The sequence below is a fragment of the Xiphophorus hellerii genome, chromosome 14, assembly GCF_003331165.1.
Source record: "Xiphophorus hellerii strain 12219 chromosome 14, Xiphophorus_hellerii-4.1, whole genome shotgun sequence".
In the NCBI taxonomy this organism is placed as follows: domain Eukaryota; kingdom Metazoa; phylum Chordata; class Actinopteri; order Cyprinodontiformes; family Poeciliidae; genus Xiphophorus; species Xiphophorus hellerii.
Window position 1 is genome coordinate 25,858,254 of NC_045685.1, and position 13,745 is coordinate 25,871,998.

At 35.4% G+C, this 13,745-nt stretch overlaps 2 protein-coding genes across 6 annotated transcripts in view; both read right to left on the minus strand.

Moving 5' to 3' along the window:
- Positions 1–2,490: 2,490 nt before the first annotated feature.
- LOC116732075 (myelin-oligodendrocyte glycoprotein-like) overlaps positions 2,491–13,745 on the minus strand; it is an 82,968-nt gene continuing 71,713 nt past the window's right edge. For 4 of the 5 annotated variants that reach the window (XM_032582021.1, XM_032582018.1, XM_032582023.1 and 1 more), the window contains one exon: positions 2,491–2,662. In XM_032582021.1, coding sequence (XP_032437912.1) covers positions 2,580–2,662 — 83 coding nt within the window. In that variant the 3' untranslated portion in view covers positions 2,491–2,579. Of the gene's footprint in view, positions 2,663–3,563; positions 3,618–13,745 lie in introns of all 5 variants that reach the window. The other variant, XM_032582017.1, reaches the window with a different exon arrangement.
- Positions 4,498–13,745, minus strand: part of LOC116732072 (junctional adhesion molecule-like) — a 49,414-nt gene continuing 40,166 nt past the window's right edge. Inside the window, exons 4-5 of the mRNA XM_032582010.1 lie at positions 6,495–6,845; positions 4,498–4,690 (exon numbers count right to left, since the gene is read on the minus strand). Of these exons, the coding sequence (XP_032437901.1) occupies positions 4,629–4,690; positions 6,495–6,845 (413 nt within the window). The 3' untranslated portion in view covers positions 4,498–4,628. The remainder of the gene's footprint in view (positions 4,691–6,494; positions 6,846–13,745) is intronic.

Genomic DNA, 13,745 nt, shown 5'->3' on the forward strand with positions numbered 1-13,745 from the left:
TGCCTCAGGTTCAGATTTGTTTTCTATCTGCAGATGTCAGGAGACCTGCGGTCCTAAAAACACACAACAAACACTGACTTTCCTAGTTCTGTGCTAACTCTCTTCCTCTTTTACTCGGAAGACATGACTGACAAAAGTGTGGTGAAACCTGAAAGATCGCCACCAGATGGCGCCAAATACGTCCGTGTTCCTCAGCAGAAGAAATGCTGAACGTCTGCAGTTAAAGTTTTTGTTTTAGAAAAAAAAGATTAAACATCAAAATAAAATGTAATTTATAATTATCAAAACCACGTTCTGAACAAAGATAAAAACATAATTTTTTTCCAATAATTTTCATTTCTAATGGCCACCATGGAACCAACAAGAGCAGTGGTCACATTATTTTGGGTGCAGTCAGGGAAATTGGAGCTGTAGACTCTTAATTTCTCACAATTGGACAATATTGTGGGTTTTCCCCACCAGTAGTTGTTCCCACCATTCAGCAGCATCAGGCTGACAGATAAAAAACTGAAGTGACTTTGAATTGTTGCTTTGAACTTTAATTTGTTTTCATTTAATTTATTGAGGTTTTTTTCTTAGGGACTTTTAATTCATTTAACTTAATTGCAGAATATTATTGTGTTTAAGGTTAAAGTTAATGACAAATGGGTCAGTTGTTCTCATAACTGTTTTTGTTGACTATTGCTCTGTTTAAGTAATACCACTTGATTAAGCCTTTTCTAGCATTTTACACCAAAAAAGTAACAAAAGAATGTGTAATTATCAAAACTGCAATTTCCGGATTGTGCTGGGAGTGAAAAAGCTGTATCCGGACATCTCTAATATTTAGCGTATGTTAAAATGGACGGACTGCTCGCTGTGATTCAAGCTCAGGTTTTAATCTGGCCTCTTTCTGCTGACAGTTGTTCATGAGAAGGATGTCAGACTGTTGAACGTCTCAAGACCTCAGGATGAGTTGCGTCTGTGGAGACCTGATTTCAGAGAAGAAGAAAGAAAAAAACAAAAAAAGACATTTATGTTCACTCTGTTTTATATATGCATTAATTTTATACTATATTTTTATTGAGTTTCTTTGTGTCTTAACTGTTTGATCTGTATTATTTTTAACTCTTTATTGTTTAGCACTTTGAATAATGTTATCTGTTAAATAATAATAACTTGCACTATAAAGTTTGACTTTTTACATATTTAATGTGACAACAGCAGTTTATAGTGTTTAGGACAAATGAACAACTAGAAGATAAACTGAACTGTAGTAGTTCTGAGGAAAATCATGTTTCACATTTTCTATTAAATTTGGCATCAACATCCCAATAAAGACTTGTGATTTGTCAGAGTAATACTCTGACTTAACCACTAGATGTCTCCCTCCAGTTTTACTGTGAGTTGCACAGCAAAACTCCACCAGACAAAATCAAAATATCAGAATATCAGATTCTGTTAGAAATAATATATATTATTTACAAAAGTTAACAAAAGAACAAAACATGCCTTTTACTATAAATATGGCTTTTTAATAATGACTTAGTTCTAACAAACACCTTTTAATTCAGGCCTGAAAATCTTTACTTAGTAGAAAGTATTTTGTTTGTTTTTTGTTTTTATTTTTTAAGTTGTTAAAAAAAATCCTGCATTGATAAGTTTTTACAGTTTCTATTTGAATTATGCAGATATTGAAAATGAATTGCAGTTTCATTTTCCTTTTTCTGGGCAGAGAATCAAAGTGTGAAATAGAGGAACAGCTTCAATCTCTCCAGAAAGGTTTGAGTTGCAACCCAGGGAGCCGCCATGTTGGATTTAGATGTTGGCTAATTGAAAAACCTGTTTTTTAAAATAAGAGCCATTTGATTTCTGAGATGTTAGTAGGAAGTATAAAGTATAAAGAGAACCATTTTATTCACAGTCTTTAACTTTGCAGCAGCCATTTATTCCTACATTAAACAGCCATTTTAAACCAGGCTCAGTTCAAGCTGATGAATTTAAAAAAGGCTCATCGGTTTGGAACTATAATTGTCAAATGGACTAATCTCAACAGAACACTGGCTCAAAATAAGTGACTCTGGGAGCCTGAATAGTTTGATTTACTTCACCATAAATCAACTTTTCTCAGCCTTGGACTTTGGACTCATTGTCCTGCATTTTCTCCCTGCTTCCATGTACCTGACTGAAATGAACAGGTGATTCATTTACCAGGTCCAGGCTATAGAAGCTCAGCTCTAAGCCTCCACTGAGTCCAGAAATATGAGACATTTCTTTCTGTTCTGATCTTATAGTTTGTGTTTGTATGGTTTGTGTTTCCCCCATGGTGACTCATCACCAATCATGTGGCAAAGCTAATTATGAACACAGTCTTTACGCTGACCAGACCATAATACATATTCATCAACAAAACTTCTCTACCTCCACTCTGTTACGACTCGTCTAGGGGTGGTCAGATCATAACATGAAAGGTCCCTCCTTGTCCCTCCCAAGTAGCCAACACACACAAAGTTAAACATTTCTTATATTTATTAAAAAAATATATATATCTTTGATTTAAATATGACAAAAATGGAGAGATTTCAGATCAGGATGATGATTCACACATTTTGGTTTGGTTGTTCCAGGTTCTGTAAAGGTATTTCTTCAGCTCCATCTCCTTGGTTACCATTTCCTCTGTGATCTATGAAACACAAAACAATGTTTTCAATAAAATCATCTTCTTCTGATTGTTTGACATCCCAAAGTTACATTATTATTAAGATGGCTTGAATAAAAACTCAATTCTGTCATTTTTAGTTTTTCAAAAGAAAATTATCATCAATCAGCAAAAAATAAATTAAATTAAAGCAGTAAAGTTTTGACTGTTTCTGAAATTATTTGTCTTTTATTTATTTCCAGATTCTTGTTGACAAAAATAAGACAATAAAGAAAATAAAGCATATTAAAATAAAAATGTAAACATAGTCATATTAAATTGAATATGTAATGTATATTCAGATGAGGCTTGTCAGATTAAAAGAACCTTTTAAATAAAACTTTCATTAAGGTAGAAGAGATGTCTTTCATTAAACTCTAGTTTCTTTTATTTTAATTGGTCTGATGTAATTATAATCTTAAACATGTTTTAATTGGCTATAAGCTTCTCTGTTGAAGAAAACACAACAAAGAAGAGAAAATCTGAGTTATGTGTTTGCAATTTTTAATAGATTTATTTATAGCATTTTATGAATGAATGTTGTTGGATTTTGTTTTCTTGATTCTTGGCTGTTTTTCTTTAGTGTTGTCCAGATCCGGGGCCACAGGTTGGTCACCTCTGGTCTAAACCTGCATATCACTGTTCAGGTCAGTGGGAAAGCTGGTGAGCCATGAGTAAACCAGTCAGGTCACCAGTTCATTGCTGCTACATCAAATTATCTAGTCAGTCAGATTCAGTCACCAACAAGGAAGTTCAGTTTCCTGGTTTGATGCTCAGCTGTGATGTTCAGTGACTGCAGTCCTGCTTAGTTTATCAATGAGCAGGAAAATAAAAAAGTAAATAATTAACATAAGTTAATTATTACATAATTGTTCCATTTCCATACCTTCATCATTTATCACTTGTTCATGTCGAGACTTGTTGTTCCAGCATGGAAAAACTGTACACAACAGAAAGTAAACAACAGTGAATATTTAGCTTAACAATATAAATGAGTGACAATATTTAATTCTCCTTAACAGTTTTTGTCTGGTAAAAATGTTTCATCAACCTGGGCAGGCAGAAAGGCTACAATAAACAACAAAGACCTAAAACAGAAAAAAGTTACTCATAATAATTTGGTTTTTTGTTTTTCTTTTCTTTTCAGACAAACACCAACAGATATTAATAAATATGTGAAAACTGCATAACTTTTCTTATACATGTTTATCCAGACAGCTCCATGTTTCTGAGTTTTACTTCTCTTCAGCTTCAGATCAGTTTTTGCAAACTATTAAAAACTATATTTTCTATCAATTGGAAATATGCATTTATGGAGAGAATCATTAATTCACCAAAATCCTGCAAGACAAAGACAATGACTGACTTACTTTGTTCACCTCTGCAGCGACGTACAGCACAGTATATGATGAAGATGAGGATGATGATGATGATGAGTGCTCCAACAACAAGACCAACAACAGAAACAACCCGACCACCATTACCTCCACCAATAACTTCAGGTTCAGGTCCTGTGACAAAAAGAAAAACAGGTTTTTAAAATTCCGTTTTTGAATATTTTGAAATCAATTTTGCATATTTTTGTTTTATTAATGAGATCAAAGTTGTGAACCAACAGTCACCTCATCATTCAGGGGTCAACATTTACTGCACCACACACCCACACACACACGCACCCACAAACACCCACACACACACACACACACCCACCAACACCCACACACACACACACACACACCCACACACACACACACACACCCACACACACCCACACACACACACACACACACACCCACACACACACACATATTCATACACCTATATGCAGATCAATAGGTATTTAGGAGTTATCTGACTTGCCCAAGGGCACATCAACATGTGATCAGGGGAAACAGGAAGACAACAACTGTATCCACTGAGTCACAGTCGCTGTGCCAGAAACATCTGATTATCAGTTGTTAAGATATTTACCTCCAGAATGTTTGTCTGGGTTTTCATTTTCTTTTCCATCATCTGTTGAGGAATCACATTAAGTGTTAAAGATATCAACATTTTATCTATTTTATCTTCAATGATTCTGAATCAATAAAGCTCACCAACAATCAGAGTAACATGTCTTTCTTCTGAGAGATCAGGCAGACGGCGAACAAAGCAGCTGTAAATCCCTTCATCATTCTTAGTTACGTTGGACAACTTGAGGGAAACGTCACCATGTTCAAGCATTGCATGGTTGAGATAAGTTCGATCTTTGTATCTGTCGTCTTGAGATTCTCGGTCATCAGCTTCATTACGGAACAAGTGAACAGTTTTACTGGAGTCGACCATCCACTCGACTGCAGCGTCTCTCGCGTCAACTGCGGGCTTCACAAGACATGGTAGAACAACGTCGGATCCCACTTGTGCCTTTATTGGCTCTTCAGGACCAACAAGATGATATTTTCCTGGAAAGATAAACAATGCTTTTAAAATGACTGCACTCATGATGATGTTCAGTTTGTTGCTCAACTATTATCCTTTAAATGCTTTCAGTTGTGAAAACTGTTGGGACAACACAGTATTATTGAGTTCTTTCAAAATAAAAGCTCACATTTTTTCTGTATTGTTTTTTTGTTTACAAATTGATGTCTAGTCATTTTTTTTTCAATCTCTGGAAAAGAAAACAAGAAAATACTCATTTAATTAAAATAAATATCAACATTTTACCAGAAGAGAAAGTAGCAGCTATCCCATAACAGCTGGTGTTAAACCTGTTATAAAGGACAGGTATTTCCATAATTGCTAAAACCTGGAAAGCAGAGGCCTTATCTGATTTATTGATCAGAGTTTCTCCAAACCTTCAGTTTTAGTGAAGAGATCAGTTCCAGCAAACTGATCCATGGAAAGATCAGAGACAAATGAATCACACAGTCATTGTGAGGAGCAAAGATCAGCCTTTATGGTCTAATTTAACAAGACGAGTCACTGATCAATTTGCTGATGACAATTATATTTTGAAATAATAAAAACAGATTTCTAATTCAAAACCTTGAACCTCAAACAATAAAAACAAAAATCTAAAGAGGGTCATTAACAAGTTTACATCAGTAAAGGTGTGAAGCTGTGGACAGAGAAAGAGCAGAGCTGTATGGGAGACTGAGGTAAGTTAAGTCACCACTTCCTGCTGGGAAACTAAAAAACGTCTTTGATCATCAAATAGTTAGCAGGAAGGCATCATTTAACAAAGTCTGTGCAGGTAAGAACTTCATGGAAAAACTTCTTAAAAAATGTGTTTCACTCCTTAAAAACACGCTGGAATATAATGAAAGGACTGCCCCAAGACCACCACCACCAGTAACAACAACACCCCAAAATCCAAGTGGGCGTTTGGTGACAAAAAAGAAAAACGGGTTTTTAAAATTCCGTTTTTGAATATTTTGAATTCAATTTTGCATATTTTTGTTTTATTAATTAGATCAAAGTTGTGAACCAACAGTCACCTCATCATTCAGGGGTCAACATTTACTGCACCACACACACACACACACACATATTCATACACCTATATGCAGATCAATAGGTATTTAGGAGTTAGCTGTCTTGCCCAAGGGCACATCAACATGTGACCAGGGGAAACAGGAAGACAACAACTGTATCCACTGAGTCACAGTCGTTGTGCCAGAAACATCTGATTATCAGTTGTTAAGATATTTACCTTCAGAATGTCCTTCAGGGTTTTCATTTTCTTCTCCATCAACTGTTGAGGAATCACATTAAGTGTTAAAGATATCAACATTTTTATCTATTTTATCTTAAATGATTCTGATTCAATAAAACTCACCAACAATCAGAGTAACATGTCTCTTTTCTGGCTTATTATGATCAGGCAGACGGTGAACAAAGCAGGTGTAAATCCCTTCATCGTTCTTAGTTACGTTGGACAACTTGAGGGAAACGTCACCATGTTCAAGCATTGCATGGTTGAGATAAGTTCGATCTTTGTATCTGTCGTCTTGAGATTCTCGGTGATCATCTCCACTGCGAAACAAGTGAACAGTTTTACTGGAGTCGAACATCCACTCGACTGTAGCGCCTCTCACGTTAACTGGGGGCTTCACAAGACATGGTAGAACAACGTTGGATCCCACTTGTGCCTTTATTGGCTCTTCAGGAACAGCAAGATGATATTTTCCTGGAAAGATAAACAATGCTTTTAAAATGACTGCACTCATGATGATGTTTAGTTTGTTGCTCAACTATTATCCTTTAAATGCTTTCAGTTGTGAAAACTGTTGGGACAACACAGTATTATTGAGTTCTTTCAAAATAAAAGCTCACATTTTTTCTGTTTTGTTTTTGCTTGTTTACAAATTGATATCTAGTCATTTTATCAAAATCTGGAAAAGAAAACAAGAAAATACTTGTTCAATTAAAATAAATATCAACATTTTACCAGAAGAGAAAGTAGCAGCTATCCCATAACAGCTGGTGTTAAACCTGTTATAAAGGACAGGTATTTCCATAATTGCTAAAACCTGGAAAGCAGAGGCCTTATCTGATTTATTGATCAGAGTTTCTCCAAACCTTCAGTTTTAGTGAAGAGATCAGTTCCAGCAAACTGATCCATGGAAAGATCAGAGACAAATGAATCACACAGTCATTGTGAGGAGCAAAGATCGGCCTTTATGGTCTAATTTAACAAGACGAGTCACTGATCAATTTGTTGATGACAGTTATATTTTGAAATAATAAAAACAGATTTCTAATTCAAGAACTTGAACCTCCATCAATAAAAACAAAAATCTAAAGAGGGTCATTAACAAGTTTACATCAGTAAAGGTGTGAAGCTGTGGACAGAGAAAGAGCAGAGCTGTATGGGAGACTGAGGTAAGTTAAGTCACCACTTCCTGCTGGGAAACTAAAAAACGTCTTTGATCATCAAATAGTTAGCAGGAAGGCATCATTTAACAAAGTCTGTGCAGGTAAGAACTTCATGGATAAACTTCTTAAAAAATGTGTTTCACTCCTCAAAGTGAATTCAGTTCTTCATAAGTTTCATGAGGATTGTCCTTGGACTATAATAGATATTGTTATATTTGTTTTATATATCATATTTATGACGTTTATGACCTCATCAACATCTTTTGATAAAAGATAAAAATGTAGGATTTTAGCTTTGAGCACAAATAAATTCAAAATGGTAGCTTTGGAATAAATTCAGCCATTTCTCTGGGTGGAGTAGGTGTGTTTGTTTTTTTTGTTTTTTTTAGGTTTACAGCACAACATAATCCATACTCAGGATAAATGGAGACATGAGACATTTTTGGACAGGCTGTATTATCGAAGCAGTTATCTTTACACTCTTTCTAAATGTTTGAGGAGGTACAACATCCTGAAATTCAGATATACACGTTTGCGACCAGACTAAGGTTGTCTTTATAGCGGCTCATCAACTGGCTGCTGCAGATTTGCGACACCATCTTTGATATGAACTATTTATTTGCGAACACAAAACATCTATGAAAATATGGAGAGCGAGAGCCGGTCTTGTGCGCTATTCAGTTCCCCTGCGAAAATCTGTTCCCCCTGTGTCGGGAGCGCGCATTGCAGCCGGAGAGGCGGATCTGACCATTTTCACGGCGCTTCTGATCGATTTCTCGGTAAAAACAACTCAGTTAATCATGTCAAGCTTGTAACATTTAGTTTAATCGGCAGCTGTTGTTTACAAAATTGTAAAAATAATTAAATAAACGAGGTCTTTTTACGCTGTTTTGTGTTATTTTAAACGCCAAGAGAATCGGTCTTTTTCTAACTTTTGTCACTTACGCCTGACAGAAATAAAAGTCAGTCACCAAACACAGTTTTTCAACACTTAGTGTGTATTTATAATTTTTCCTTCCTGATATAAGACGATTGCTGAAAGCATGGCACAAATATTAAGACTTCCTGAAAAGACGAGAGCATGGACTTTCTGGTAAATCCCGTTCTAATGTAAAATATGACAGATTACTGTAGTAAGGAAATTTCTAGTATACTACAGGCTATCACACATAACAATTTTTGAGAATTTGGCAACAGTTGTCAAATGGGGGGAGGAGAATAGAGAATGGATATTTCAGCTGCCTGAAATAAACCATTCCTCCTCCATAACATGGGAACAAATTAATTTACCAACAAGTCTTTAACTGTGTTTATTCCTCTTATCATCAACAATAAATCCTGTGAATTTGGTAACATTTGCTCTTTATTTGACAAAGTTATGAGGGGGGAACCATATATTTCAGCTGCCTGAAATAATCTGTTCCCCTCCATAACATGGGAACAAATTAATTTACCAACAAGTCTTTAACTGTGTTTATTCCTCTTATCATCAACAATAAATCAAGTAAGTTTGAAAACATTTCCTCTTTATTTGACAAAGTTATGAGGGGGGAACCATTCTGGGAATCAACAATCATCACCTCCACTGGACTTTAGTGGTAATAAATGTTTTTAAACTCTAAAAACAATCTTTGCAATGTTTGCAAATTAATAAGTACAATCATTTTATTTTCTATATTTTCTTTCATAAATGACTGTGTTGGTGCTTAGCACATCCTGTGTAACAGTTTCATACACACCCATATATACGGTCATGATTGTACATGTATAATCGTGTGTGTGTGTGTGTGTTTTTATACTTTTGTTATTAACAGAGGACCTAAAAGACTTGTGTCACTTCTGTGGAGAGATGGAAAGTGACACGGAGGTTGGCTAAGTACAGATGTTTTAGCCAAACATACAAATAATAGTAATCATGATAACAATTGTCATAAACACTGAAAATAAGAATATTAATGTTAAGGATAAGTCTCATGCTGTAAACCGCCTCTCTGGAAACAGGAAAATCCACAACCTCTTTTGATAGGATTTTTTCTGCAAACTGAAATGAACAGTTTCATTTAATGGCTTTAAATTTAAGTAACAAAGAAAGTAATTCACTGTACATGTCTCAAAATATATATCAAAATCCTAAAGTCATACACTGTGTGACAATATGTCTGAAACCTTCAGTGAAAACACACCACATGATTTAATATCTTGTTGTTTTGGATGCTTGACTGTGTCACATGTCCAACGTGAGAGATTGCACCCCTTCTTCCTCATAAATGCCCTGTAAATATAGATATATTAATAAGAACAACTTTATTTGATTTTCATACTTGAGTTAAACTTAAATTTTTAACCATACCTTGTGATTTGCAAACATTTCTGGATGTCTTGTTTTGATTCCCCCAGTGGATTCAAGGACTTTAATACAGAAAATATTCATACAGACTTTTTCTCTTGTGGGTAGATCACCTAGAAAGTGTCCATTCGACAGTTTTCATGTGGTTTTTGTCTATGAGATAAGTATGATATAGATTGTTTTTAGAGTTTAAAAACATTTATTACCACTAAAGTCCAGTGGAGGTGATGATTGTTGATTCCCAGAATGGTTCCCCCCTCATAACTTTGTCAAATAAAGAGCAAATGTTACCAAATTCACAGGATTTATTGTTGATGATAAGAGGAATAAACACAGTTAAAGACTTGTTGGTAAATTAATTTGTTCCCATGTTATGGAGGAGGAATGGTTTATTTCAGGCAGCTGAAATATCCATTCTCTATTCTCCTCCCCCCATTTGACAACTGTTGCCAAATTCTCAAAAATTGTTATGTGTGATAGCCTGTAGTATACTAGAAATTTCCTTACTACAGTAATCTGTCATATTTTACATTAGAACGGGATTTACCAGAAAGTCCACGCTCTCGTCTTTTCAGGAAGTCTTAATATTTGTGCCCTGCTTTCAGCCATCGTCTTATATCAGCAATGAAAAATTATAAATACACACTACGTGTCGGAAAACTGTGTTTTGGTGACTGACTTTTATTTTTGTCAGGCGTAAGTGGCAAAAGTTGGAAAAAGACCGATTCTCTTGGCGTTTAAAATAACACAAAACAGCGTAAAAAGACCTCGTTTATTTAATTATTTTTACAATTTTGTAAACAACAGCTGCCGATTAAACTAAATGTTACAAGCTTGACATGATTAACTGAGTTGTTTTTACCGAGAAATCGATCAGAAGCGCCGTGAAAATGGTCAGATCCGCCTCTCCGGCTGCAATGCGCGCTCCCGACACAGGGGGAACAGATTTTCGCAGGGGAACTGAATAGCGCACAAGACCTCTTCTAAACTTCCTGGATATCAGACTAATTCTGGGTTTGATACGCACCTGCTTATTTTAAATATACGCAAGTTCAGTAACTTTTAGTGTTGTTTTGAGATATAACCGCTGCGCTGTGTACACTACTGGGAGGAAACCACGAGAGAAAAACTGAACGTACCTTGATCTGAGACGGGCAGTAAACTGATCAGCCAGAAGAGAACCAGAAAACATCTCATGATGTGTTCCTGTCTGATGAAGAGCATATTTCTGATTTTCTTTTAAGTATTTAATGAAGATTTGATAAGTAGTGGAAATGGCCGAGATATCGTCGAGTCAAAAAGTGAAATAATACTTTCTGTTTCATTTGTGTGTGTGCGTGGGGTGGGGGAGGAGCGGGGTGTGTGTGCTCTCATAGTCCCGGAAGCTTCAAAGCTTTAATATTGTTAATTAAGGCAGCGGGATAGCAGTCATATAGTCTGTATGTTAATTTATTATTTAATCCTCAGTATAAACATTGAGACATAGATCATCATCAAGCAGTAAAACTAGAGACGGGCTATTTGAAGCCAGGATGCAGGGCGGAAGCACCGATGCGTCGGCGCATGCGCCAAGCCCTTAGACCAAACCCCGTGTCGTATTGCTTTCAGCAAGTCACGTGACCGATACAGGAAGTGTTTCTGAATGACACTGATGCGCCAAACTGTGTTTATATGGAAGCGAATCTGTCAGCGGGATGAACTTGGATGCATTTGCCAAAATAATTCTTGATCTTTTACGTTACAGCGTCAATTATGGAGCCTGAAGGTAAACGAAAGATTTCATAGTTTGGGACCATTTTGATCTTACGTCAGAAAATAAGGTATTGATTATCACTTCGTTGTTGTTTCATCCGATTCTTTTCAGTTTCTACTGGATCTGAATCCAAATTCAGCTGAAATTGACTCTTAGTTTACTTTCATATTATGTTCTGCAGGTTAAGTTTTGCATGTTTCTCCTTTGAAATTATACATTTCACAATTTTATTCTTAAATTACCCTCCATAAATACAAATCTTTAGACAGATAAAAGGAAAATAAAGACAATCCCGCTATAAATAAATACAAAAAAGACATTTCCAGCAAAACAAACACATCCATGAAAATCAGCGTACAAAATATAAAAGAAAAAATAAAATTTATATGAATAATATACAGCGTCACTAAAATCAGTTTTATTTAAATAAATTCACCTCCTTAATGCTGAGTCATTATAGGGCATCAGAATGAAGTCGCAGATACACCTGGATAAACTCAGGTATGCAGCCATTCTACAAATTACTCAGTTGCTTTTTATAAATTATTTTATATAAATGTATTGTTTACTTCATTTTTTTCTACAGCAGGAGACGTTGTGTCAAAAACACGGAACAGACTAAATTTCAAAATGTTGGAAAAAGTTTTTTTTTAAATGAAAATTTGTGGGAAAAAAAAAAACAGTCCACAATCATCCTCATTCCAAACACGTTCACTTTCATTTTCATCACTTGGTTCATGTTCACATTATTTATTGACTCTATCGAAGAATATAAAATATATTTTGAATTTAACTGAAGATATGAAATAATATAATATATAATATACAATAAAATACAATGACTTAAATCTTATTGTGTGGACTAGGTCATCAAATCAGTCTGTGAACTACGTTGCCTGTAGGGATTTTTAATGTCCAGCAGGTGTCAGTATTCAGTGACGCAGTAATGACGCAGTATCAATAGTTTTGCTTTGGGTCAAAACGATACATGACGCCTCATTTATCGATCACTAGTGAATAGACAGTGATGAGGAGAGTGTGTTGCAAAAACCATAAGTATAACTGATGCCTGTAAGAGAAGTAGCATCTAGCAGCATTAATAAATTATTATTATAAGTCTGTTTGCAGTATTTGTTTGTTTTTGTTAAAAATTAAAAATTTGATTTAAATATTATAAAAAAATATGAATGTTTGCTTTCATAACAGAACAAATACATCAATTTAAGGAAGTAAAAGCCTCTCATATAGGGAACATTTCATGCAAAATGATTTATTATAAAACTTCCTTATTTGCCAAGTAATGTTAGTATATGGGGCTGCAGATGATCATAAATGAAGATGTTTGGGAGCTGTGGCTCTTCTTTGGGAGCCCAACATGTAACCTTTTCATCAATATCCTCAGTAAGAGAGAACAACTTTCAGACGACTGGTAGGATACAGACTTACAGAAACTACAGAGCTCTCTGGTTTCAGATACTTATCTACAGACCCATCATTAGGTAGGGAAATATGTATAAAATGTGTGAAAATAAACTCATTTTATTGCAAAACAAAAATTTTCAAGGGGAAATTCTTGTTTTGCAATTAAACCCTGAGAAAATTTTGAAATTTTAAAATTCTGAAATTCTGAGCTGGAGCAGCTCTCACACACAGAGGATCACAACCAGTTTCTCCTCAACTACCCCTCACTGCCAGCACTCAGTGAGTCTACACACTCATCCAGCATCAACATCCGTCCTCTGAGACACTTTGAGGACGTGGCAGCAGCTGTGTCAGAGCTCAGAGATAAACTAGTGGACATCCTGAGAGACACATGGACAAACATAGAACTGAAGGTCACTGAAGTGGATGTTCAACCATCAGAACCAGAACCAAAGACCAGAGATGGATTCTTGAAACTTTTAAAAATTATCACTCTGGATCCAAACACCCTAAACAGATTTCTAATTTTATCTGAGGGGAATAGAAAGGTAACATTTGCGAACCATAAACAGTCTTATCCTGATCATCCAGACAGATTTGATGGTTTTTGTTATCAGGTTCTGAGTAGAGAGAGTCTGACTGGATGTTGTTACTGGGAGGTGGAGTGGAGAGGAGGAGGATCTGTAGCC